Source organism: Lutjanus erythropterus, chromosome 19, assembly GCF_056507025.1.
Source record: "Lutjanus erythropterus isolate fLutEry1 chromosome 19, fLutEry1.hap2, whole genome shotgun sequence".
Classification (NCBI taxonomy): Eukaryota; Metazoa; Chordata; class Actinopteri; order Lutjaniformes; family Lutjanidae; genus Lutjanus; species Lutjanus erythropterus.
Window position 1 is genome coordinate 19,119,613 of NC_139335.1, and position 25,552 is coordinate 19,145,164.

The 25,552-nt window shown below is 39.6% G+C and overlaps 2 protein-coding genes across 9 annotated transcripts in view; one reads left to right on the plus strand and one right to left on the minus strand.

The window, feature by feature from the left end:
* Positions 1-1,552: 1,552 nt before the first annotated feature.
* On the minus strand, positions 1,553-14,516 carry LOC146309674 (phosphoribosyl pyrophosphate synthase-associated protein 2). The gene is made up of 11 exons (XM_084744465.1): positions 14,403-14,516; positions 12,395-12,555; positions 10,073-10,125; positions 6,558-6,624; positions 6,250-6,422; positions 5,193-5,308; positions 3,972-4,027; positions 3,490-3,638; positions 3,253-3,323; positions 2,426-2,572; positions 1,553-2,098 (listed from the first exon to the last, which is right to left on the minus strand). Exons 2-11 carry the CDS (start codon positions 12,475-12,477, stop codon positions 1,940-1,942), a joined length of 1,074 nt encoding a protein of 357 aa, XP_084600591.1. The 5' UTR covers positions 12,478-12,555; positions 14,403-14,516; the 3' UTR covers positions 1,553-1,939.
* A 2,548-nt stretch (positions 14,517-17,064) lies between these two features.
* Positions 17,065-25,552, plus strand: part of caskin1 (CASK interacting protein 1) — a 121,676-nt gene continuing 113,188 nt past the window's right edge. For all 8 annotated transcript variants that reach the window (XM_084744609.1, XM_084744611.1, XM_084744613.1 and 5 more), the window contains exon 1: positions 17,065-17,726. In XM_084744609.1, the coding sequence (XP_084600735.1) occupies positions 17,633-17,726 (94 nt within the window). In that variant the 5' untranslated portion in view covers positions 17,065-17,632. The remainder of the gene's footprint in view (positions 17,727-25,552) is intronic.

The following is a 25,552-nucleotide window of genomic DNA, read 5'->3' on the forward strand; positions in this document are numbered from 1 at the left end:
ACATTTCCAAATGATTAAGCACAACCTTCCACCAGAGAGTGTAACTGCAGTGACTTCAAATGTAGAATGGTAGCTCCGGAAAACTGTTTGCTTTTCATCGAGAGAGAGAGAGAGAGAGAGAGAGCCCTCCAGCTGGAAGACAACTGCTCATTTGTGGCGTGAACAAATATAAACGATGAGCAGGCATTGAAACGATGGCACACAATTTAATATGGATGACTCATGAAGACATATTTCACAAGTGCACTGCCATAAACTGTTTCAAACATCCAATTAACCAGACTGAGAAAATACATCCTGTATTAATTCCAGTTCAATTTAGCAATTAGTAGATTTGACACCAGATTAGCATCTAAGTGCTATGGCAACCACACAGACATATGGCTAGCTAGTAGCTGGGAGTCTAAACTTACTATATTAGTATCACATTCACACACTACATAAATAAACAAAAACCTGACGGAGGGTTAAACATGCGCTCTGATACCCTGCACAAGGTAATTAGCTGTGAACCTGCATACTCCTAAATTAATTAACTGATTAATTACAAGGGTCAGAATGAATTAGCTCTGCTAGCTGAGACACAGCTGTGTATGGGAGCAGTGAAGGCCTGTGTGTTGTGACTATGTCCTGTCGAAGGCACTGACTCTCTTTCTGATACCATTACTAAAGGAGATTGTACTGCAAGAGACATTCAATGCTAATAAACGCTAAGACTTGACAACATTAATTTCTATGAAAACGTGTGGAGGAAGATGCAGACATGATGAAGAAGGGACTGAAAAGGAGACTCAGAGAGAGGAGAGTAAAAAAAAACTGAGGTGTGTACTGTTTGACAAGAGAGCAGCAGTCTATAAATGTCCATTCAGGACACAGATCAGTGTGTGTATTCAGTCACAGCTACGCAAAGTGTGTATTCTGTCATCATGTGTGCGTGTTCAATCATTGTCTATGTTAAATGGTATTTGTAGTATTTTTTAAGCCTGGGCTCCATTTATTTATTTTTACATTTTTATTTAACAACTAATAGGTACAGAAAGTTTTGGAATTGGTTGAATAGATCATTTCAGCCAGCAGCCGCAAAATGGGCTGCAATGGCTGCAGCGCAACTGCCAATGCATCATGGTCATCTCTTGGTTGTCTCGCATATTCTGCATCCGTCTGTAACGACTGTAGTGTTCGTCCTCAGACATTATCACAAACAGAAATGTGTGAGGGAAAAAAAAAATCCAAGCATATCTCCAGCCTAAAAGAGCTTGTTTTTTGCCACTGACTTGCTCTGACAGTTTTCTTACTTTTAATCTAGTTTAAATTTACTTTTTTGTTTAATCAACTGGCAAATTAGTCACCAAAAACAAACTTGTTTCAGACGGTTTCAGAAGTCACCAGACTCCTTTGACAAAAACACAAAAACATTTTTTTACCTTGCTTAACACAAGAGTTGGTGGTCTAGAACTGCCTTGATTTGTTAGTTTGCTTTATTGTGTAGCTTTGGTGTTTTAAAGCGTTAACTTGCCTGTTGAAATATCAAAGTCACACAATAACACAAACAAACAATATACTTTGATGGGTGCATTTGCCACCACGGATTGCATTGCAGCTGTTGCAGACATTGCAGCCTGTCTTTTAGCTGCAGTGATCTACTGGACCAAACACTTTTTAGACTCCAGAACATGTTAAATTAGGGCCCAAGTTTAAAAATATCAGAATTACCCTTAAAGCTGCACTCAAAGGAAAGGGTTAGCATCTATGTTTTTATGTTATGATATAAGTAGGAAACTGATATTTTTGTGTCTGTAGTAACTTAAGTGTTTCACATTCAGCCTCATGTTTCTGAAGAGATCTGTAAAGGCAAATGGTTGTCTGTGTGTGTGTGTGTGTGTGTGTGTGTGTGTGTGTGTGTGAGTGTGGGTGAGTGTGGGTGTGTGCGTCAGCTTGTTCAGTCGTCCACTCCTATGTTGCGGAACAGGTAGGACATGGACTCTCCGTTGTGGATGCGGCGGATGGCCTCCGACAGGATCATGCTGATGTCGACTGTCTTGATCTTTGGACACTGGAGCTTCTGGAGCTCATGGGGGATCGTGTTGGTCACCACCACCTGGGGGAGAAAAAACACAAAGTAGAAATGTACCGATCAGCTGTAACTGTTGTTACACCATGAGTGAGAAGGCTGGTAAAATTTCTTAAACTTGCTGGGAATGCTTTTGTCTTCCAGTACATAGCATATGCAGAGTATTAGTGTGAAGCACTTTTCAACTCTACATGAGCTCTGTTTCATGTAGCATTTACACGTAGAAAACACTGAACTCATCTAAATTCATCTGCCCTGACACAGACACTGGATTGGACTCATCTCTAAAAGTGAGTGAGAGAAATATGAGACGTGAACGAACTGACTGAACTGAAGAAAAGTCTTCACACTCACCTCATCAATGGCTGACTCTTCTATGAACCTCGGGGCCTCAGAAGAGAGAAGGCCATGCGTTGCCATGACGAAGATCTTGTAGGCCCCTCTTTCCTTTAGCGTCTCCGCTGCTGCCACAAAACTGTCCACATCATCAATGATGTCATCCTGTGGGACAAACGGACGTAATCAGATCTCAGCATTCTCAGTACAAAGTGCATTATCAATCAAATTAGTTTGGTGGAGTGTTAAGGATGATTCAAAATGATTCAGCCTATAGAAGTAGCTTGGCGCCCTCTAGTGAGAGAATACCACCACAGACATTTTTGTCTGTTGTTACTGATGGGATTTTAAGGGTAACTTGTAGGTATGTAGGTGACTGTATACAAATGAATATTATATTCCATTTCTGGTAATAGATCCTCCTAAATGTTACACACTTAAGTTTTGATATCATCATTTTATTCGTAGACTAATGCGCCTATTTACTGGTTAAGTCTGATGTTAGCAAATATTTATTTTATCAAAATGTTTTAACTCAGGCTGGTCAATCAGAGTGAATTAACGAAACTCAAACAGAATGAATAAAGATATTAAACGCAACATTGTTGTTTAGGGGTGGGCAACATGGCCCTAAATTAATTATTCTGCTATGATATTCTTGACAATATGACAAAATACTGAAAAATATTTCACAGAAATTAGTTTATTGTATTGCTTCTTTAGCTGTTACAGTCTTCGTGCTTAAATATTCTTGTGGTTTATTGTACATGTAATCTTTTGAAACCAAACCACTTCCACAGTACTGGAGTCACTTCCAGTTGCACTGATCTGCTGTATGCTCTCACCACTATGATGGCGATGCGTCCTCCTACGTCTCCAACCACAGTGATGGGAGGCTTCTCTTTAGGGATCAACACTGAAAAACAAAATGGCACATGGTAAACAGTGAGAACTGATCTGCTGTGTTTAAGTTCATATTATTGAGAAGCAACATCTCTATGGTCACATGATGTTATTCTGTATATTATTCTGTTACATGTTGGTAACAGGATTCATTGCTGTTAAGTGTGTGCTGGCATTACATGGTATCTCCATGCTGGGGTGAATGGCTCCGGTGGTCTTGACGGTGGGTGGGGAGTGTCGCCCGTCTACCTGGTCTGACTCTGCATCCTGAGCTTCACCGTGGATCACAGCGATACCCAGACGCAGCCGCTCAGCAAATGACTGAGCTCTGAACGGCCAGACAGAGAGGAAAACTCAGATACAGTGGCTGTTCATAACAACTTACTGTGCCCCTTCTAAAGCCTGAAGCATTTATAGAAAGAACATCAAGTAAACAAACAAGGAGTGGTTGTATAAAAAAGACAGACTGTGGCAGACAGCAATGCATGCTGCTATAAGAATGTAATTTTAAACCTTAAGCTCATCAGGGAGGACAGAGTGGTGAGAAGGGGAACAAAGCAGGTTCATGATTAACATGTTAGCAAACACTATAATATAATGAGTTACAGCTCTGCAGTTGAAGGTGATTTCATAAATACAGTGGAGAGTGAGGAGAGACTACCTTTTTGCAGAGGCTGGAGATTTGGCCACAATCACAGCATTTCTGTAGTCAGGGATCTGAAGGTTCATGAAAAATAATGACACAAATTAACTGTGAGATTTGGATACAACAGTGATCCTCTGAATATAGCCTAGCAACTGTAACAGGGTACAACAAGCTTGTGGAGTTTAGTTTATACTCTCCCCAAAGCCGAGCTCAGCATGTGTAAAACTCCAGAGTGTTTGTCTGTGCAAATGTATGCTGCAAATGTCTGGCTATTTAGCTTAACACAGTAATAACCCAGCATGACTTCCAAGGCCAGAAGTTGTTCTTATTCTTAGATACTTAGACATATTTGTGTCACTTTTATTAAGTAGACTCATATTTAATTTCTTTGTCAATTTTAATTTTAATACTTACTTATTTTATTCTGAAAAAAAAAAATGCTCTTCTTAATCAGCTTATTTTGATACTGTACATGAGTAGAATTTCTTTCATAGAAATGCAAATTAGTATTGACACCGCAATAAACTGTGTGTATAGTCTCTTTTGGCTCAATAAAATTATTCTAAACACACAAGGCCAACAGCACTCTACATTATACTGTGTGGTTACAGGTTTCCTTAATAAAAAGGAGAAAAGAGCCACATTCATGACCAATCCGGTGCCTATTATTTACACACTGTGTGGAAACCTGTCCAGGATGGAGTCTCAGGTCGACGCTAGCAGCTCTGTCCTGCTCTTTATTAGATTTAGAGTAGCAACCCCAGTCAAACCAGTTATTCAGGTAAGCTTTACAAACACACTGGTTAATGCTCATCCTGGAAGTCTTTTCTACTGTAACATTAAAAACACAACAAACTATATGAAAAAAACTAAATCTCACCCGTCTTGTAGTGTATATGCTCAAACAGGATTATGTTAGAATGAGAACTAACGGTATCAGTATCAGGACTAACTAGCTCTGCACTGAAATAGAAAAACAATGCTGTTTGTTTCTCCTCATGTCTTTTTCATGATCAGCAGAAAGTTTGACAGGCATAGCAACACTAAGTAAGATAGGCAGTGCTTTGCAAACATTCAACTTAATGCATTACTTAAGAAGGGACAAAGGTGATTTACTGAAGTTTGACACCACTATCAACAGTACAGGCTTCTGAGTGATGTGGGGTTAAAGGTAAGAAAACAAATGTGGAGGTCCTTTAATATGTAAACCATGTTGTGTATGTATGTGTGTGTTACCTCTTCCTGTATGTACTGCAGCAGAAAAGGCGAGGCTCTCAGATTGTCCACTGGGATGTTGAAGAAGCCTTGAATCTCTTTTTGATGGAGGTCCATCGTGATCAGGTGGGTGAGACCTGCACAAACATGGTCAGTTTGACAGCATTAGCAATAACTGGGATTTCAATGTTGATTTCTAGTTGAAAACTGGTCAATATTTGGCCTAAGAAAGGTTTTCACCTTTTGTAACTGGCTAAAAGGTTTAACAACGTCAGCGTGTCACAAATGCATAGTTTGCAATGCAATGTTTGTTCAGTTATCAGTTGAAATGGATACAATACTGATAAGTGTGAGGGTATTTCTCCAAAGTCATATTTCACTGGCATCTGAAATCTGCTCTACATTAAGACGCAATTTCAACTCAATTTCATGTTTCATATAAAATGTCATAAATACGAACTACTGTATGCTGTGTGCTGTCAGCAAAACGCTTCCATGACATCGTAATGGGAGAAGTTCTTTATGTAAAATAAAGAGAGGTGTGACACTATACATGTAAAAGTAGAACTGACCCCTAATGTAAACATGCTACAACAACCCCAACTGCTACAAAGCTATATGTACCGGAAAGAGGAAAGACACCAAAAGTGTTAGCAAAGCATGATGATCAAGTGGGTAAGAGAGTGGGCTTTCATCGAGGGGACTGGAGTTTGAGTCCCATGTGTGGCGATTTCTTTTTCTGGCTTTCCACCGAGAAATTTAGATGTAGTTATTCAGTGAGGCTCCACATTGAAGACAGGCTATTATTTGCACACTGTATGGTATGAAAAATGTCACAGTTGCAAATCCCACTGAAATATGCTCTAAATGTGAATGTTAAATCAACCAACCGGTGAAAACACTTTCAATTTTAAATCAATTCGTAACATCTTTTTGCCAGTGACCAGTTGTTTTTTGGAAGAAAAATGTCAAATGTTCTGTTAATAAAAATGTTACAATCTGTGACCCTGCAAACTAATAGAAACATGATTGTTACTCCTTCCATTTTCCCCTCTGTTTTGTGCTGTTTTGTACTTACCAGCTTTACACATCATAGAGGCGATAAGCTTGGAGACAATAGAGCCCCTCTTCCTCATCTTACACTGCTTGCTGTAGGGGAAGTAGGGGAGGACACCCGTGATACTTCGGGCACAGGATGTCCTACACGCGTACACCATGATCAGCATCTCCATTATGGTGGTGTTCACATCCCTGATACAGCAGAGTGATGGAAAGAAAAGAGGAAGTGGAGAGTGGGGGGGCGGTGGTGACAAAAAAAAGATATGAGTGAGATGTTTCAGGGGAACACAGTGTTGAAATGTTTAATTATTGTGTGTTCTTTCGTACTTGGACACCGTCTGGATCACAAAGACATCTTTGCCTCGCACCGACTCTTGGATCTGTACCCGCGTTTCTATGGAAACAAACAGGATGTGAGAACAAGAGGAGCAGCAAGAAAGCATGCACACACAAACACACGTTCATGCACATACACTCCTGCCTCATAACAAAGCCTGCAAGGCCTGTCAGCTTCATTAGAGAGCTATCTGAGCCCTTTGTTCCTCTCCCACCCCCCACTGCGTAAAATCATAGATATTAGATTAGAAATCAAAATGCTCCCTGAATGGAGCCAAGTGTCCAGTAAAAACACAGAGGAAACACTCAGAAGTGATGCTTTGAGTTTCATAGTTAATGCAAACAGCAGTTTAGGAGCTAAGAAACTCTGACTAATCATGGTGTGAAATACACATCTTATTACCTCTGCTACTAGACAATCCAATACTGACTGCAGCACAGGATAATTAAAAGCACAATAGGATGATTTTGCCAACTGAATGCGCTAAAGTTCTGCTGTTATGGGTCTCTTACATTAACACAAACAACAACAAAAGACACAGTTTAAAGACATTTTGAATTGTTGTGGGATCATGGGAGTTTCTCTTCTTTACTTTCAAACAACCACCATTGTCGGTGAAAATCTATCCGACATGACTCAGGCAGAAATCATGCTCACTAACAAAGTCATTTTTATCCACATTATGTTTAGTCATGTTCATCAACTTCCTTGCTCACTCTCTGATGTATCCAGTACAGTGTTTTCCCAATTTTATAGCAACTAGGTCACACACTACACTCAATTACAGATTTCTCTACATTGAACATTATTGGAAAGATTTGGGATAAGTGCACAACTCAACAAAATATATATAACATGTCCAGCATTTTTTGATATTTTATTGCGTAAAGGTCCAGTGTGTAAGACTTACTGGGATATATTGGCAACTTTGGCAGAAATTGAATAAAATATTCATATGTATATTTTCATCAGCATATAATCACCAAAAATCAAAAACCACTGTGTTGTCATTTCCTTAGTATAAGCTGTTTATATCTACAGAGAGTGTGGGTCCTCTTCCACGTTGCACTGCCATGTTTCTATCATAGCCCTACAGGCTTGGAAGAGGAGAGTGAGTCAATCTGCAAGCTTACTAATTGCTATGCCAGTAAATCCTACACACTGGTCCTTTAATTACAAAAATGTATATATTCTACAGGAGATTCTGACCATTTTCAAAAGCCTACTATAATTTTTCAACAGATTTCTACCTTTCAGTTTTTTATTTTTCAGTACGCCATGAAGATCTTGCTTGAGCTATGTAATCTACTACACTGAATATTTACTCTCTGTTTTGTCTTACTTGCATCAGCACAGCGTGATAAAGTGGGTGCAAGCAGCAACTATTTGAAAAGTCTTCTTGAGAAATGGTATTCTGCTGGCAAGCACACTGTACTTAGTCCGCTAACTAAAATAAACAAACACACACGGACATTATGGAAAAGATAACATTCAGTTTGTAATTTGAATGTCAGTGGTTTGTATCACATACAAGTGCCCAAACCAAATGGACTTATACCTTTACCACAAATACTACAGTGGTGAAACATTCTTCAGCAAAGAAAAAACCCAACTTCTGTCACAAAACATTAAAAGGTACTTTGTTGCACGTGTCAAAGCTGCTTCCTCTTGAACCCGTCTGGGTCTTATGCAGTTTATGGTTCTGCATCGAATCGATCTTTCCAAATTTAAACTTTCAAAATTTTACCTTGAAGTAGATGACAAATGCAACCACTGTGCACAATCCCCAGCTGACACAACAATCTTTTAAGATAATTTCTAAAGTCACTGGGTTGAAGATCCTGCCGGGTGTAGGGATAGCTATTTTTGGAGCGCTCAACTCAGATGAAATTTCATATCAAGGCAGTTAAACATCATTGCTTTTAGTTCTCCTCTTGCTCGCAGAAGGGTATTACTCTTCTGGAAATCTCCTGCACCCCCTTAATCATCATTCCTATTAGAGGGCATTCCTTAAACTAGAAAAAAAATTGACTAATAGTGCCTATGATAAGGACCACTTGTATAATTATGTCTTAATAATGATTGGATGCTATTTCTGTGAACAAATGTACTTACAGCAAAGGGGTCCTATTCTTGTCTAACCGCTAAAGTATACTATAACACCATAATGTCTTACTTGACTTGTACCAGTTGATTTGGATGGGAGGGCTGCAGGGGAAATATCAAAATACAGAGGGGTAATCTCCTTCATTGACATTGTATTTGAATTAAAAAAAAAAAAATCTTTTAAAAAAGGATACTGCCAAAAGTACAACTAAATAAATTCCACACTGTTTCATACATTTGCCAGTTGATTTCTTACCAGAGTGACAGGCAGGAAAAAAAACCCTGAAAGCTCATGTAATACTTGGTAAAGCAGTCAGGCATAGCATTAAACGGCTGCTTTCAGACAGCCTATTATTTAACACCAAGTATTCAATGTTATTAACCAGACAAGGAAGTCTGCTCAGTTCTTTGACAAAACTACCACAATCCTCCTCAATGAGTCAGAGCTGTGCAGAGACCTGCAAAGTCTCAAACATTAAACCAGTAAATCTGTAGTCAATACTGGTAAAGGCTGCAGTGTTATAACAGCAGACATTATATATTGCATCATGTAACACCCTTAAGGCCATAGCACTCCAACACCACTCTAGTAGTCCATAGTTTAATATACAGTCACTGTCTGATTGCTGATTGACAATGTGTGACAGGCATCGTGTGCATGAGATTGTGATTCAAGCTGCCATTTTTTTAAAACAAATTTTAACCATTAGTGTGATGCATTTATTACATAGCCTGCAAGCGCTACCTGCAGACTGAACAACCCACTCTTCCTCCTGGGCCACCACCACCGCAGACTGTGCTCCTCCTCATGAAATCTTATCTTTTAATTATTCTATTTGTCTTCAATTTCAGTTTTAAAGCCTACTGTGACCTACGGCCTTTTGTAAAAGTACTTATGTTCTTACAGCGTAATACAGAAATGTTTCAAGTGTTTGTTTTTCTGATGAAAAAAAAAGTGTATCAGAAGGCAAAATCCTACTTCAGTCCACTATTAGCGGATCTTGTCAGTGTCTGACATCTGCACTATATTAAAAATAAATGGAACGAAAAATATCCTTACGCATTATTTGTTGTTTTTGTTTGCACCAAACTCATAATGAACAGTGACTTTTGAGTATCATTACACTCCCAATAAATACAGTACTCTGAACCATATATAAAGGGAAGTAATTACAAAGATCCTTAAAATTTCATGCTATTGGATGATTTTAAAATCTAAATTTTAGAACTCTGTGGAGATGTGATTCTTGTATTTGTTCAGCTGAACTCAGCTCTCTGTTACAAAAGAAATACTGTTCTCAATGGGACTACCTGATTAAATAAAGGTTACAATAAGAAGTAAATATCAACACATGCCCAAGAGAGGAGTCATGTCATTCCATGTCAGACACCGTCTTACCTCTGTTAGCTTCCTGGTAGACCTGCACCTTGCCAAGCTCCACCCCTAATCGCCTGAAACAAAGACAAAGAAAGCAAGGGGAGAGAGAGAGAGAGAGAGAGAGAGAGAGCTTCAGCTTCAGCTTTCAAAAGTCACAAGACATTTAGTGGTGTGGCTAGGGAGTTTACCATTCATACAGAAAGAAGAAATCCTAACATTTGCTTTCTGAAGTGTTCCTGAGACCATGAATGTTTAAACATTTTAATGCAGTTTTTCATGCATAACTGCATGCAACTTTCCCAGTATTTTGTTGCCCCTTCTTTGAAACATCTTCCAGACATCAAATTTAGAATGAGTGTATATTTACAAAAAAAACAAAAACAATAAAGTTTATCAGTTTGAACATTAAGTATCTTGTATTTGTACTGTATTCTATTGAATACAAGTCAAGAGTTTTTGCAAATCATTGCATTCTGTTTTTGTTTTACACAGCATCCTAACTATTTTGAAAGTGTGGCTGGACACTACAAAGAGCCATTGATTTGTTGTCTCTTGAGACAAATTGACCTTCTCACTCTGCAGTCTGCACATTGTCTCCCTGTAAACTGTCAACATGCTGTGTTTTACTCCCTTTCTCACACACAGAGCAGGGAATGTAGTGTCTGATAAGCTGAATGCTCTATTTGTTTTATAAACATGCACAGACTCCAATGTCCTTGTGGAGTCCAGGGCTGCACTGTCTGCATTTCAAGTACATTCTGCAGGGTGTGAACATTGTGTTTACACATGACACCATCAAATATGGACAATGTTGCAACTCATCATGCAACTAGAATTCATAATCTTTTAGCTGTGGGGAAAATATTTTAAATGCGAAGGCAGCTGCTGTGATGGGACTGTTTAAGACAATATTTCACTGCTCTAGGGTGAAGACTTTATATCACCTCAGTGTCAAATGGGCAGAAGTTTGGCTTTTGGGTCAGTTATTGCTCAAAGGCATATTCTTGTCCATTTGGAGAGTCCAAAGTCATCATCTTGAAAAGGCATCAAATCCTCTGCTTCCTCTTGGCTCAAGATTTGTAGCATTTTCTAGATTTAGAAAAAAATTACATACACCATCAGGTTCCACAAATATCTTATTGCTTATGTTGAATCACTCACAGCCCTGAACTTAATCTAATGCTTGGTTAACCATAAGTTTAAGTTTAATGTCAACAAGTATTTGATGAGGTACTGTGTGGCCAGCATGTAATAATAAGCTACTTGGTTAGAGCATAGCTTTTATTATAGTTATTTTACATACTTGCTTTGTTTATCTTTAGGAAATATGTATTTATGTTAATATTGGTATTTGTTGACTTTTTTGCCTTAAGGTACTCATCTTCTGTCACACAGTTTCAAGGTTAAGTGTGATTGTTCAACAGGTGACTGGTGGTTTGGAGTGGGTTGAAAAAAGAAAATATGAAGGGAAACATGTATCTGTGCTACATACATTGTTGACATACAATTTGTATATGCATGTTTCAAGTAAAAAAAAAAAAAAATTTCTGAGCCTCAGAAAAGTGGTGTATTTTGCACACTATTGTTTCCTGGCAGGTTTGAGAATGTTTAAGACAGGGTTTATATAGCATTTTAAGAGTAAAATACAAGCACTTTTAAGTAAACTTACACAAAAACTTTCCTGACTCTTGAAGCCTTTATCATGACATCTAAAATTATTATATATGCAATTATGAAAAGCAGGTTAAGAGAACCAGCTGCTCATATTAACTTTGACACATGTTTTGATTACAGGTTACTTAATGCTTGTTAATTTCCAGAGTAAGGGATTAACACAGGTCTGACATAACTATATATTTTATCTTACACAGCCATTTGTCACTAAAATGACAGCTGACACACTATGCATTGTGAAGATATGATATCAAGCTGCAGGAAATAATCACATGCTCACAAAAAATTATTTTTGCAAAGTGAGTGTGTTTTGCTGTATCATTACTGTATTCTGTGAGCATTAGCCTCACTTTTGAATACTAGCTCTGGTTGCCCAGACAAACACTTAACATGTGTTATGTAAGCATAACCAGCGATCCAGATGGACACACAGAGCTTCCAAACTTGGTTTTCAGGAAAAGTGAACAACATGATTCTTAACAAATTCCTGGTACATTCAACAGTTGCAAAAGCCACTTTTTTTTTTATCTGAGACAAAATAGTGAAAAGACCCGTTTACTCATATGGGTTGTTTATTCTAAAATGACTGCTTTTGCCTGCATTACTGTGCTTCATTATGCCTATGTGTGTCTGTGTTTGTAATATGTCATCCATGGCTCCTGTACTCACTCTGCAATCCTCTTGCCCAGCTCACGGCTGGAGGGGTGTGAGTTGGCCGTGAAGATGACCAGGCCGCCCTTGGTGTGGTTCATGTCTTTGGGGTCTCGGCCGCTGCTCTCCCCACACTCAGGCAGTGGATCCCTGGGCACCCACGCTGCACTGAGCCCTTCCTGCAGTGGAGACAGGGGAGCGATTACTTCCTTTAGAGTCAACGTATCAACTTTTGAAGCTCAGGTTGAAGAGGAACAGCCTATATTTGCTATCCAATCTAAATTAATCTTCATTTGCATTCAGACTGATAGTAATCCATGAGAAAATGGTGATGCTGTTTTGAAGTTCTAAACAAGCATAATGTGTGTGGCATTATGTTCTTGAACAATCTGCATCTGAAAGTTTGACAAAAAGAAAAAAAATCCCCTTACCTCAAAATGTGACTGACTTATTTATAAACTTCCTGCAGACAGCAAGGAGAACTTCTCCTTTCACATGAAATCACTGCATTGTCTTTAGGCCCACTATTGCAGTCATGTCTTAGCATTTTTTACTGTACAGGGTTGCAACATCATGATTGATATTGATTATATTGTTTAATATATGTCTTATATACAAATGTTGGACATTAAATTTCAATATATATTATAAATGACAAGTTGGCCAGTACTTTATGCCATTTTGTCCTGTAGTAAATTAGGAGCAAGGTGCTACTATAATACTATACTATAATTCCTTTTTGCTCTTTGCCTGACATATACATTTTACTTTTAAATCACAATGTTACAATGGTTGATGATAGTCAGACATCGCAATGGATGACGGCATCATCCATCATCCCAACTATTACTATAACCCAACAGCTATGGAGTCCCATATTTACATAACTCACATTTTGTGTTTCTCCTAAAACAGTAAGATAGCTTTCCTATTTAAAGAAAGCTCATAATAAAACACTTTAACCCCTGAGCCTTAAGGTAGGACCAAATGTGCAGGATTTGCAATAGTTAGAATCAATTTCCTAGAATGAAATGAATAATAAATACTGTGTATGCCTGCTCAAACTAATCATAGGATAATTAATGAGCTTTAACTTTGAAGGGCCATCAGCATTTGCAACATCCTTACACCAAAAAGCAATCAACAAAACCATCAAAATTTACTTTAATTTTTTTAAAAGTATTTTTTAGACATGTCATTTCTCTTTGTAGTGGCTTATACATTGTTTGCCTGACTTATTTTATTGCTGTAAGTTTTGACAATGTTCTTTCCTTCTCTGCTGATTCCTATCTTGTTGTACAGACTGTATTGTTTTATGAGGCTGTGTATGTTGTGTGTCTGCATAGCATACTGTATGTAAACTATGTTTACAGGAGGAAAGGGTTTCAGTGAATCTTCTTGCACATACACTTGAGGAGGTTGGTGGAACAATCACACAGAGCAAACACAAAGGCTGGGCTGTAATCAGATGCCATATGCAACCATGTGCAACCAGACTATGTGCGACTGAAAATAACAGGACGGATAATTATTGGATTTGTAATATACGTGTTTTTAAAGAAGTCAGTGACGTATAATGGCCTACCTCGTCCAATTAATAGGTTTATAACATTCATCCCAACTATCAACAGTCACGACATTAGCTTCCTCATGTTGCTACGCTAGCAGGACAACACAGGATTTTGCAGTTAACGATGCTGTAGCGTTATATTAATCGAAAATGTGTTATAGATGTCAAAATGTCACTATTATATGAAAGCCATTAGACGAATAGAGTCAATAATTAACAGCTAACTGCTAATATTACATGTTTGGCTGTAACATCATGAAATAACGTTAGCTAGCTAACGTTGACACACAAGTACTAACGCGATAGCTCGCAAGAAATAATCTTGCCATGGCATAACGTTAGCTTCTGAATGCGCGATTTGATTGTTCATGCATCGGAAATCAAGTCCTTCTGCGTAGCAAGTAAAAAATACGATAACGGCTATTAAATTAAACAAAGCTCAATAATACTGCTCACCAGCTTGTGTGTTAGGTCCGGTTACAATCTGCAACCAACAGTATTTGAATGTACAAGCCTCCAGGCAGCTCTTTTCAACCTGTTCCGCTCACTCCGACTGCCTCCGACGGTCAGCTTTGATGGATGTACAAGCTCGACCAATCAGAGGCCAGGGAATGGAAAGGGGGTGGGCACTCTTGAGATGCATTCAGGTGATCCTTGTAAATCCGTAAACCAATGTTTATCAGACAGAATACTAAGTCATCATTGTCAGACTCAGTATTGATTTCAGTGATGACCAAGGTCGACACCTAATTTTAAGATGCAAAAGTTTTATACATGCGCAGCTTTCCTCCATGAGGAGTCACTAAGTGGAATTTCAAATTACCATCAAAATCCAATGTTACGTTCAGATTTTATAATTTTCTCAATTTCCGAAGATCATGAACTCAACCTTCTGGTGCTTCAAAATTGAGAAAGGGCACCAAAAATATTAGAAAGTGGTTTTTATTTTATTTGGCTGCCCATATCAGATAATACATTTATATATTTTCTTGTCTCATATGTTCTTGTGTTTTTTATGTTGATTTCCACTTGAGATAATCTTACTTACCTAAAGTTTGGTGGAACTATCTGCCATCAGAGAGAGTTTCAGTCACTTGGTGAGAGATGGGCAGAAAAAGACACGTTTTTGCTCATGATTGCTCTGTCTCATTTGTTCACAACAAGGTGAGATACTGAAAGTCCTCCTGGTAGGTGTATGCTTCATGACAGGCCACTTGAGGGCAGTGTGTTTTTCTAGATGCTACAAACAATATCCCTACCTCAGGCCTTGTTAAATGAAGTGACTTTCAAGTTTCAAATAAACATGGTTTATATATTTTTCCCCTTCGCTACACACTGAACAAGAGCAGCTATTCTAATCCCTTGCCGGTTAGATACCAGGATGAGTCACTGCAAAGAGAGATGCTTTTGGTTTGAAAGTGAAAGAGATGGTATAGATAAATCTCATTTGGTGAGAAAAATGACCCTTTCAATCTACAGTTCTGTCCCTTGGATATTTATTGAATCCTGTTTCAAAGTAACTGTTCTTGTCTAACAATTGGGTGGGTAAACAGGTTAAATTCTCTAGAATTAAGCATTTATACATCAAGCATTAGTTAACATAGCTCTGGGATAGTGAGATGATTTCGCATTAACAGAGACAGATTTATAAATACTCTCTTCACTACCATATGGGCTACTCTTCAGTGTTCTTACATAACTCACTGGATATGTGGAGGAGGCAGAGAGCAGCATCCAAGCACTGCACACTGCCCACACACACACACACACACACACACACACACACACACACACATACACACACACACACACACACACACACACACACACACACACACACACACACACACAATGGAGAGGAGAGTGGAGTTAAAAATCCGGAGGAGGTTGGACAGAGAAATAATACAAGTTAGATGTTGCAGTTAAGTCAGGGTCAAATTCACAGATATGAGCTCTTCTCTCTCTAATTGTCTTTATAATCACAGCATAGGTTGGATTTGTACGGTATATGCAGACCATATTCACACAGCAGCCAAATGTTGTTGTACTGCTGTTCCCCAGGTTTCAAGCCATGTAAACATAGTGAATCTGACAAATCATTAATTCATTGCTTTCTGGTTGATCAGCATCTGGAAAGACAATGGATAGTGAAAATCTGGGGGGACATGGGCCCACATTTCAAGCTAAAACAATATATGCTTTGGCACCACTGAATTATTTCCTCCATGTGTGAGATTTCCCCAATCTCCTAAGGAGGCTAATGTGAATGTTATGTATACGTCATGTTAGATGCATGGATTTAGGGAGGGCAATGTTGGTTTCTTGATCCATCACTTTGGGTCTGAATTAAATATCTGAACAACTAACAATTGGCTTAAAATTTTGTACAGATATCTATGATATGACAGATATTGACTTTAGTTATCCCCTGATTTGTCCTTTAGTGCCACCATGACGATGATGTTTGGGGTTTGAGTAAAACCAGTAAGCAAAATGAAAAATTTAAGCATGTTAGCCTCGTTCTTGTCAATGTCCTTACAGACCCACACTGCTGTAAACTCTTAGGGTGCGTTCTGGTTCCCTGTGAAGTGGACTGCACAGGGTATTTAGCCACGTTAAGTTAGATTCCAAACCATAGGAAGCAAAAAATAACTACATAAAATTAAACAAAAAATAAGGGGAATCAGGGGAACTAGAATTCCTAGCTACACCCCTTGCACAGGAGGCAGGTGTGTCTCAATAAAAATGTGACACAAGGTGCACCGACTGTGATGGATTACACATGAACAGCATCTGTGGAAACAGCTGATAGTATATCCTAATATAAAGAAGAAAGATGAACACATTGTTTATTCACTTTGTCTGTGCCTTCCTTCGCTGGCAGGCAGCTGAATAAATCTCTGCAGCTCCTCAGTAAAGCACGGGGGGGGGGGGGGGGGGGCGTAGAAACAGAGCCAGAGAGAGATGAAAAGGAGGCGGGAGAGCCTCGCGCTCCTGGTCCGCCCCCAAGTTGCAGCACGAGCCATTTAACGGTGCGAGCTGGGCCAGCTGTAGAGCGCGCGGGGCGGGCGCGTGTACGTGCCCCCCTCACTCCCCCTGCCCCCACGCGGAGAAAATCATCACCAAATACAGAGCTCGAGCGCACGGCACGCGGAGCGATGGCTGCAGCAGCAGCAGCGGCCGGGAATTGTGTTTACGACGCAGGAGCGAACACCGCGCGCACCCGATCTTTAAACGCACATTTATTTCCACGCAGTGTCCGCGAGTGAGCCCGTCTGACGTCTCCAGCCTTCAGCGAAGACCGCCGCTGGGTTCCGTTTAATCGTTGTTGTGGAGCGACCGGAGACCATTCATCTCCACCGTCAAAATATCACGCACGAGACGCCAGCGCGGTCTTACTGGAATCTGGAGCGGCCCAGTAGCCCCCCAGTGGCGCTGAGGCTGCACTTAACGAGGGGGAACCCGAGAGCATCCCTCCATCCGACCCTCCCTCTCTTCCCTTCTCTCACCCCCATCCTATGCCAGAGCTCTAGGGGGGTCTCATCTCGTCAGGGACCAGGAGGGAGGAGGAGGAGGGAGGCTGTTCGTGGCCGCGGTAGACGCACCCTCGGCGGGGTGAGGCTGGGCTGAAGCGCCGCTGTGTCGCTCGGAGGATGCTGCGGGAGTAGAGCGACTCAGAGCGGAAGATGGGGAAGGACCAGGAACTGCTGCAGGCGGTGAAGACCGAGGACCTGCTCACCGTGCAGAAGCTGCTGCAAAGGCCCCGGCCAGGGAAAGCAAGTAAGACACTACATTGCAAGCTACACCTAAATAGATAGAAGCTATATTGATAACCGGCCCATTGACTGTGGTTCTGTGAGACCAATAGTTAGAAGGCTATTTCTCACATACCACTGCTGGCTGTTTGCTACAATTAGGCCTAACTCATGATGATGATGTCTGTGTGTGTGTGTGTGTGTGTGTGTGTGTGTGTGTGTGTGTGTGTGTGTGTGTGAGTGTGACTGTGCAAGTGATGGAGATAGGAGGGGTTGCATGTATTAGGGTGTATCAGAGAAGATTACTGGTGTGATTGGAGACTGACAGCCCATCTTGAGACCCCTGCCTGAGTGCACTGCAGCAGAGAGAGAGGGGTGGGTGGGAGAGATGGAGGGAGGGACAGAGAGTTGTGTTTTTGGACGAGGGATCTGTGTGACCCCTTGTCTCACACAAGTGAGAGATGATGCAAGTGGCCTTGTGATTGTTGAGGTTCAACATCACCTTCAGTGACAAACACAACAAACGCACATACAGGAATTCACATACATGGATGGGTGAACCTCATATATGTGTGTGTAAAGAGAGGAAAAAAAGCTTCTATTCTCTTCTATTCTGTATGACTCTGCTTTTCTAATTGTTTATTATCTGCAGGCGATGTAGCTCTACAACATCCAACAATGTTTCGCTTCCACAGCCCACTCTAATGTGTGGGCAATACAGAGTGAAGCCAGCAAGAGCTGCAGATAGATCATTCTGTAGAGGCTGCTAGCTGCCATACAGATACTTCCACTAATAAATAACTGGCTGAACAGTTATCAGCACATAGGGACGGCAGCTGTAGGAACCCAGCAGCAGGAAGCACAGTTTCTGGAGATGTTAATCTGATTTCAGATATCCAATCCCTCCAGGATGTTGCAATCCCAAAATACACAAATTCGACCAATTCCTGTGAATTCTGCACAACCTTGCAATTTCGGCCAATCACTGCAACTTTTCGACCAATCACAGCAGTACCCTGCACAATTGTCATAGATATATGTCTCAATGAACCAACTCAATGTTTTAGTATTTACTATCATCTTGTACTTTTTATTTGATCACAGGTACTGAAAAGGTTCGTCATTGTTATTGACAACTGTCAATGCTCTGTGCAGTTTTTTTTTTTTATAATTTTGTCTTTAATCTTCAAAAAGATTTTGGTTCTTTGTTGAGTAACCCCGGTGCACTTCTTCATTTACAAATAAACCGTATTTTGTTTGAATTTTTGTCATCCTGAGCTTGTTTTGTACGGTTACTTGGAGCACTCACAGCAAAGAGCTGTTTTATTCTTCCTGGAACAAATTGCCATTGAGTTTTAATGAATTATATGCACATACACTTTTTGCAATTTCCACTTGTCCCTGTAATTTCATCACAAAAAAATGCCTAAAAATACCAACATGCATCACAATTTTTAAGAAAAGCTGCTGTAAAATCAGGCATTCCCAATAATAGCCTACAAAATCCTGGATGGACTGAATATCTAAGCTCAGACATGGCGAGTCAGTCATTTAAAAAAAATCATCCCTTTTTTTTTATAAGATCTAGATGAGCTCCAATCCACGCATTATGTGATTGGATCGCCTCAGTATCCCAGTGCTAAACCTGTTCCAGTCAGGCAGGTCTGCTGCATCTGACCTGCTGCTCACACTGGAAAGACTCCAGACAGCAGGTGGGCTTCATTTGAATAAAAGGAGCTGGTGTTGATGACAAATAATGATCAAAAATTATGGCTTTCTTGCACATCATGATGACTCTATGATTTCAGCTTTAATTATGGAGTAGATCAAAGCATTATTCCTATTCCAAACATGATATATTTGGCCCTGAATCACATTAAGCCTCTAAATTCTCCTCTTTCCGTCGCTCATTTTAAAGTCCCTGCATGCACACACAGGCGCACACAGACACACGCACACACACACACACACAGGTGTTTTCAATTATTCTGGCTAATTAGACCTCTGCGACATCTGCTATGGGCATTTAATTGAATCTTTCATGTACCCATAAAACACTTGGTGCAGGTTCAATACTGGTGTCCGGCTGAAATACTCCTAATACTTCTCCTGTCATTTTATTTTTCCAGAATAAGACATAACTGGATAACAAAACACAAAAGGATGACGAATAAATCATTCAGGGGGCCATTCCACCTAACCTGTGCCTTTTTCCTCCCCAGGATATTATATGCATAAATATGCATTACAAGTATCTGTATAATTCATAATATTATCAAGCAAAGTGTCTTGCACGTCGTCCTAACTGTAGTTTGAAGATACATCATATAAAACTGAAAGAAAAATAGTATAACTACTTAGAACTCTGAAAAAATTGCATTTTAACCCGTCACCACTCTTTAAAACTACACTTCACCATGTAATTTAATTACCAGAGCCTTTCAGAATTTTTATTTTTTGTGTTATTGTGTGAATTGTTTTCCAATTTAGACCTTTTCTCATCAAAAAATTATATTATGTTGGTTAAAATACACATTTTAGTTGTGTCCCTGGGTTTTAACTCAGTCATGTTACCCTGACACATCCTCGCCTCTCTAAAAATGTGGGACATCACACAAATCACATGATCAATAAGAAGTGGCATAATTTCGGTCTCATGAAGACCATGGGAAGACCGAAAGTCAATTATATGACTCAATTTAATCATATTGTAAGCGTGACTGTGAAAGTCAATCTCAATATTCAATCCTGTTATCAAAATTATTTCTTAGATGTTATTATGATTGTTTTATTTGTGGATAATATCAGCTATTTAATCTGACAGGATGTGGGAGAAAATATTCATTTTAAACTAACTTTTACGTTGTTATGTCACAGGTGGCAAAGCTCACTCTGCAGGTCTCGGCAAAGTGCAGCACATGGTCTCGGAGCAGTTTGTAGGAATCAGTGGGGTGCACTGCATGCCGGCAGGCTATAGTGGAGCAGCGCACATACAGGAAACCCCTTGGATTAAAGATGTCTGGTGCAAAATACAGACATCCCATAACAAAAAAAAAAAAAAAAAGAGTTGGTCGGTTCCAGCATATTCAGGTAGTACCCAAAATAGTGTCTGTAGAACCATAGTGGAGTACATTAACACATCACAAAATAATCTTTAGCCTACAGTGAAGTACACTTAAGCTGGAAGCCCCTCTCAGGCTACTGTTTAGTACATCAGATACAAACGACAGGTAAACCCTCAGACTGTTTTTCTGCAACAGCCAGTGGTTTGCAGCACACACAGCCGTGCACCAAATTAGAGCCAATCGTCAGTGGATTGCAGTGTAGCTAATACATGCTGGTTAGCACAAAGAAGGTTCCCTCCTTGTTTATCTTGATCTATACATTGCATTTACAGTATGGTACTTTGCTGCTGCAATAAACGCATCCCTGAAGGAATCATTAATGTGTCTAATTAATGTAGAAACAGTGTAGTCAAAACAAAACCCTTGGGTTCAATTGAAGAGGGGTTTTTTTTGCACACACTGGGGAAAAATAACAGAATATTTTATAAATGCATATTATTTACAAGGATGCATCAGAGTTCAGGCCCTTGCAGCACAGTTATGTGAAAGAGAGCGTGAAAAAGTGTTGATCCAACTTCAGGGCCAATTTTGAGACTTTATTGCTGTTGTTGGCTATTTTTTTCCCTAATTTTAGGAAAATTGTCATAGTATAAAGAACACACACACACCAATGCAAAAAAATGAGTTTAGTTTAGATTATGCAATCAGAACAGTAAAGATAGATAATAACAACAGTCAGAGATATAACCAAAACCAGGAAATCTTTGCATTTATCAGAATATCACAAATACCACAAAATATAATAACACAATACTCAGGAAGTGTATTTATATTTTCTTAAACCCCTGTTTTAAAGTAAAACAATTTTCTTTTCTTCTTTTTATACCCCGTCATCTCAAGGTGGGATGTTCCTGGTGACTAATTACGCTGTCGGCATTGAAAAGTTAATTTAGAATAGTCGACTGGTCTAAAAGCACTTTGCGCCATGTATTATGAATATTGCACATTGGAACATGGCAACAACTTACTAAATGCATTATCTTTTCCTTTTTTTTTCTGACGGTAAACATTATCACTGTGTGTTTGGCTAATGTTAGCAGTACTAGCACCAGTAGTCTCCACATGACAGGAGCACCTTACCTTATAATGCAGTAACAACTACAACCTCCAAAGAAATGACAATACAGGTAATACAACACATTTGACACAAGCTAAAGAGAACATTCAATGTTATATGCATGATTTATGCATATTTATACTGATTTAAGTATTTTTGTATTGTACTTATACATGTATTTTTAGGTCTGAAAATTTTAAGCTTCACAAAAGTAGTATTAATGGCAGGGTGACCATATTCCATTGTCAAGTATTCATCATATTTAAGCGAGCAGCATGCAGGCAGACATGTTGGACAGTCAATCATTCATCTGGCACCCAACGACACAGGCCGCCATCACTCCTCAATAAACACTTACTCACTCGTTATCATCGGCACATCATTGGCTGACTACAACCTTTTATGGTTCCATCTTGAGGTTTGCCCTTCTATAACTTACACTTGTGCGTGGTTTGAGATGCTGTCTAGCCTAACGGCGGGCGATTAAACACAGCATCAAGGTCTGTCCCCGCGCGGCCTTCTCTCTTTCAAATCCTGTCAGTCTTCTGCAAATCCGTGTCTTTCCAGCATCACAGTGAGTTCTATCATTTGTATAATTGACAGCTAACCCAACTACAGAAAGTGCTTTGTGCTAGACAAACTGTTTAAAGCGGATCCAGTTTTGTATGATTCACAGCTCGAAAACATCCTTATTTATCTTATCTGGCCGTCTATGCAGCCCCTCTATTCACCCTTTGAGTGGCGTTGGTTGCCAGGCCTCACTGATTACTGTACAAAAACACAACTTTATTCACAGATTTTGGAGAAACTGGATTACGTTTCATAGAGAAATTTAGCTACTTAAGCTACTAACTGCTAGTTAGCTCCATGCAGCGGACTCTGCCCAGGCTGGGAGCTCAAACACCAAAGCAGTGCAGGCTAACTAGTATTAGCAGTTAGTTACATTAAAAACTAGTAGAGGCATCTATCCATCTGTAAATGAAATAATTTATGCAGAGCTGGACAACAGAGGGAAAACAGGATATATGAAGCTCTTCATCAAGTCATTAAAAGTAGAAAAAACATTGAAAATGTTGCATTTAAAGCAGTTTGAGTGTTTTGCTGACAGGGATTACTTTTACTTGTGCTGACCTCATTATTTGACACGTTGGCCATGTTTAATATGAACGAGGGCTGTCAAATTTGTTTTACTGCCACTATTTTTTTTTTACGTGTGATTAACGCACGTTCTCTTATATTGGCCTGACTAATATAACAGAATCAGAATCAGAGGCGAGCTTCCCTGTCACTCAATGATGTAAACAGGCTTGTCTGTTTAAACAACAGGCTTAACACAAATAATCACAAGTATAGGAGGAGGGAGATGAGCAAGTGCTGGTCGACCTGCAGAGAGGCTGACCCACCGCAGAGAGAGAGAGAGGGGAAGAAAGTGTATAAATATGGACAGATGTGTCGACTTGATATAAAAACTTTTTATGATCATGAATTGTAATACTTTGTTAATTAACTTTATTGATGATGAATCCTGATGTTACTGTATAGTTCTGTGATTTAAACTTTCCAGATTAAAATATCTGTCGCTGTCTGCTGTTGTCTGAAACATCCTCACTGATGTGAAGGATTCTGCTGCCTTAATACAAAACAATGAATATCACAAATAGTTTCATCATTATACAGGATGAGCTGAATAAAGGTGAGGCTTTTTCTCCTCAGAGGACAATATTTTATTAAAGAAATTAACTATTATTAACAATAATAATACTAAAGAAATAAATAAATTACATAAATAGTTACCTTTTCCTAAAATACTGCTGCTTCTGTGGTGTTGAAATTTTAAATCTTAAGCCTGCAGTTCCACTGAAGCTACAACTGACTTTTCTATTGAAGCTTTAGTGTGTTAATGTATTATATTTAATAAAGGTATATTTGAATTACATTTTAAATACTTGAAAAACATCTCTTTAAGGCACATTTTGAACTCATAAAAAATGTGCAATTAATCGCGATTAACTAGAGACAGTCATGCGATTAATTGCGATTAAATATTTTAATCATTTGACAGCACTAATATGAACATTCAATATTAAATATGTGACAGAAAATAAGGCAAAGTATAATAGGTCCTTTGTATTATGCTTGGTGAAATTTTGTTTGTGGACATGAAAAGAAAAAAAAATCCAAAAAGTTGAGTGTTAAGATGGATGTGTCTGCAGGACACCGATATTACATGAGGTGGACTGTGGGCTGTTCTTCCAGCAAAAAATACCCAAACAGGGCAGAGAGAAGCAGCTGGGCAGTAATGACAGAGTGGGCTGAGAGTCCCAGACAAACAGCAGGGAAGTGTAACACCAGGCTGATGTTAACACAGACCTGTTTGTCATCTAGCATTAAACACAGAGCTCACAGGACAGCTGTGTGTGTGTATGTGTGTGCACAGTTAGTAGAGAAATCTGTGTGTGGTTTGTGTTGTGGTAATGGGTGGATGTGCGGTTGAATTGTGTGCGCACAGAGGTGTACGTGTATGTGCGTGAAGAAGAAGGTAAGATGTGGTTTGGCGTGTGTATGTGTGTTTAATGCGTCTGGCAAAGGCTTGGCTCTGCTGCAACTCATTTACTCCTACTCAGACCAGACATACTGTCTGCATTCACCTGCATCACAGACACACACGTTAACACACACACTCATGCAGACACATCTGGCACCATCTGGAGAGCCATCATCAGTTTGCTGTCAACGTCCGTTCTGCACATGGCACTGGACAAGGTTGTGTGTGTGTGTGTTGAGGGACAGACCTTGAGTGTGACCTGAGGTCTGTGTTTGTTAATGGGCTGTTCCAGTGTTTGTGTGTCAAAGCGGGTGTTGTAATCTGTATTGATGGTTGTTTATTGTGTGTCATTAAAGGCTGTGTGTGTGTGTATTTTTGCTGAGGAAAGACATTTGTCTGTGTGTCTGTTGCATCAGAGAAATGATTAGGATTCAACCTCTGGCACAATACCCACCCCCCTCTCTCTGTTTACTGCCAGGAGAGACTGACACATGCTTCTATCTGCCTCCTTCTTTTTCTTTCTTTGAAGCCAGGAGAGATGCTAATGCTCACAGACCATCGCAGATACCAACCCCCTGTCTGTCTGTCTCTCTTTCTCCCCCCATCTTTCTGTGTTGATGTGCGAGGCTGGCAGAGGAGTAGAGCAGATGATTGCATCCACACCAGTGCACATTCACAAAGGAGCAGGCAGGCAGGCAGAGAGGAAGCTTCACATACTGTCAGCCACAGTCTTCATATTGGCTAACTGTGCTCTGTCTGCGACTATATGCTCCGCTGAGAAAATCATGGTGTGAAGAAGCTCGTTTTTTGTGTTCTTTTAGCTGGTGCACTTACATTATATAGTGCACTGCACTCTATTGGATTATGTGTGTCATAGTGTCCAGGATGCCATTTTTTGTGCTGCTGTAGTGTTACAAATTTTAATGTTTTAAAGGAGATATCTGTAATATATTGCACTTTATTGTACTGTACTATAATAAATGTTGTTTATTGTGTGACATTAATTAATCTGGACTAACTTTTAAACACCAAAGTCATATAGTAATAAAAAGAAGCTTGCCAATGAGGCAGTGGAAGACCAGGAACTGCTGTGCTGTGAGGTAAATTTACTGATTTTGCCAGAG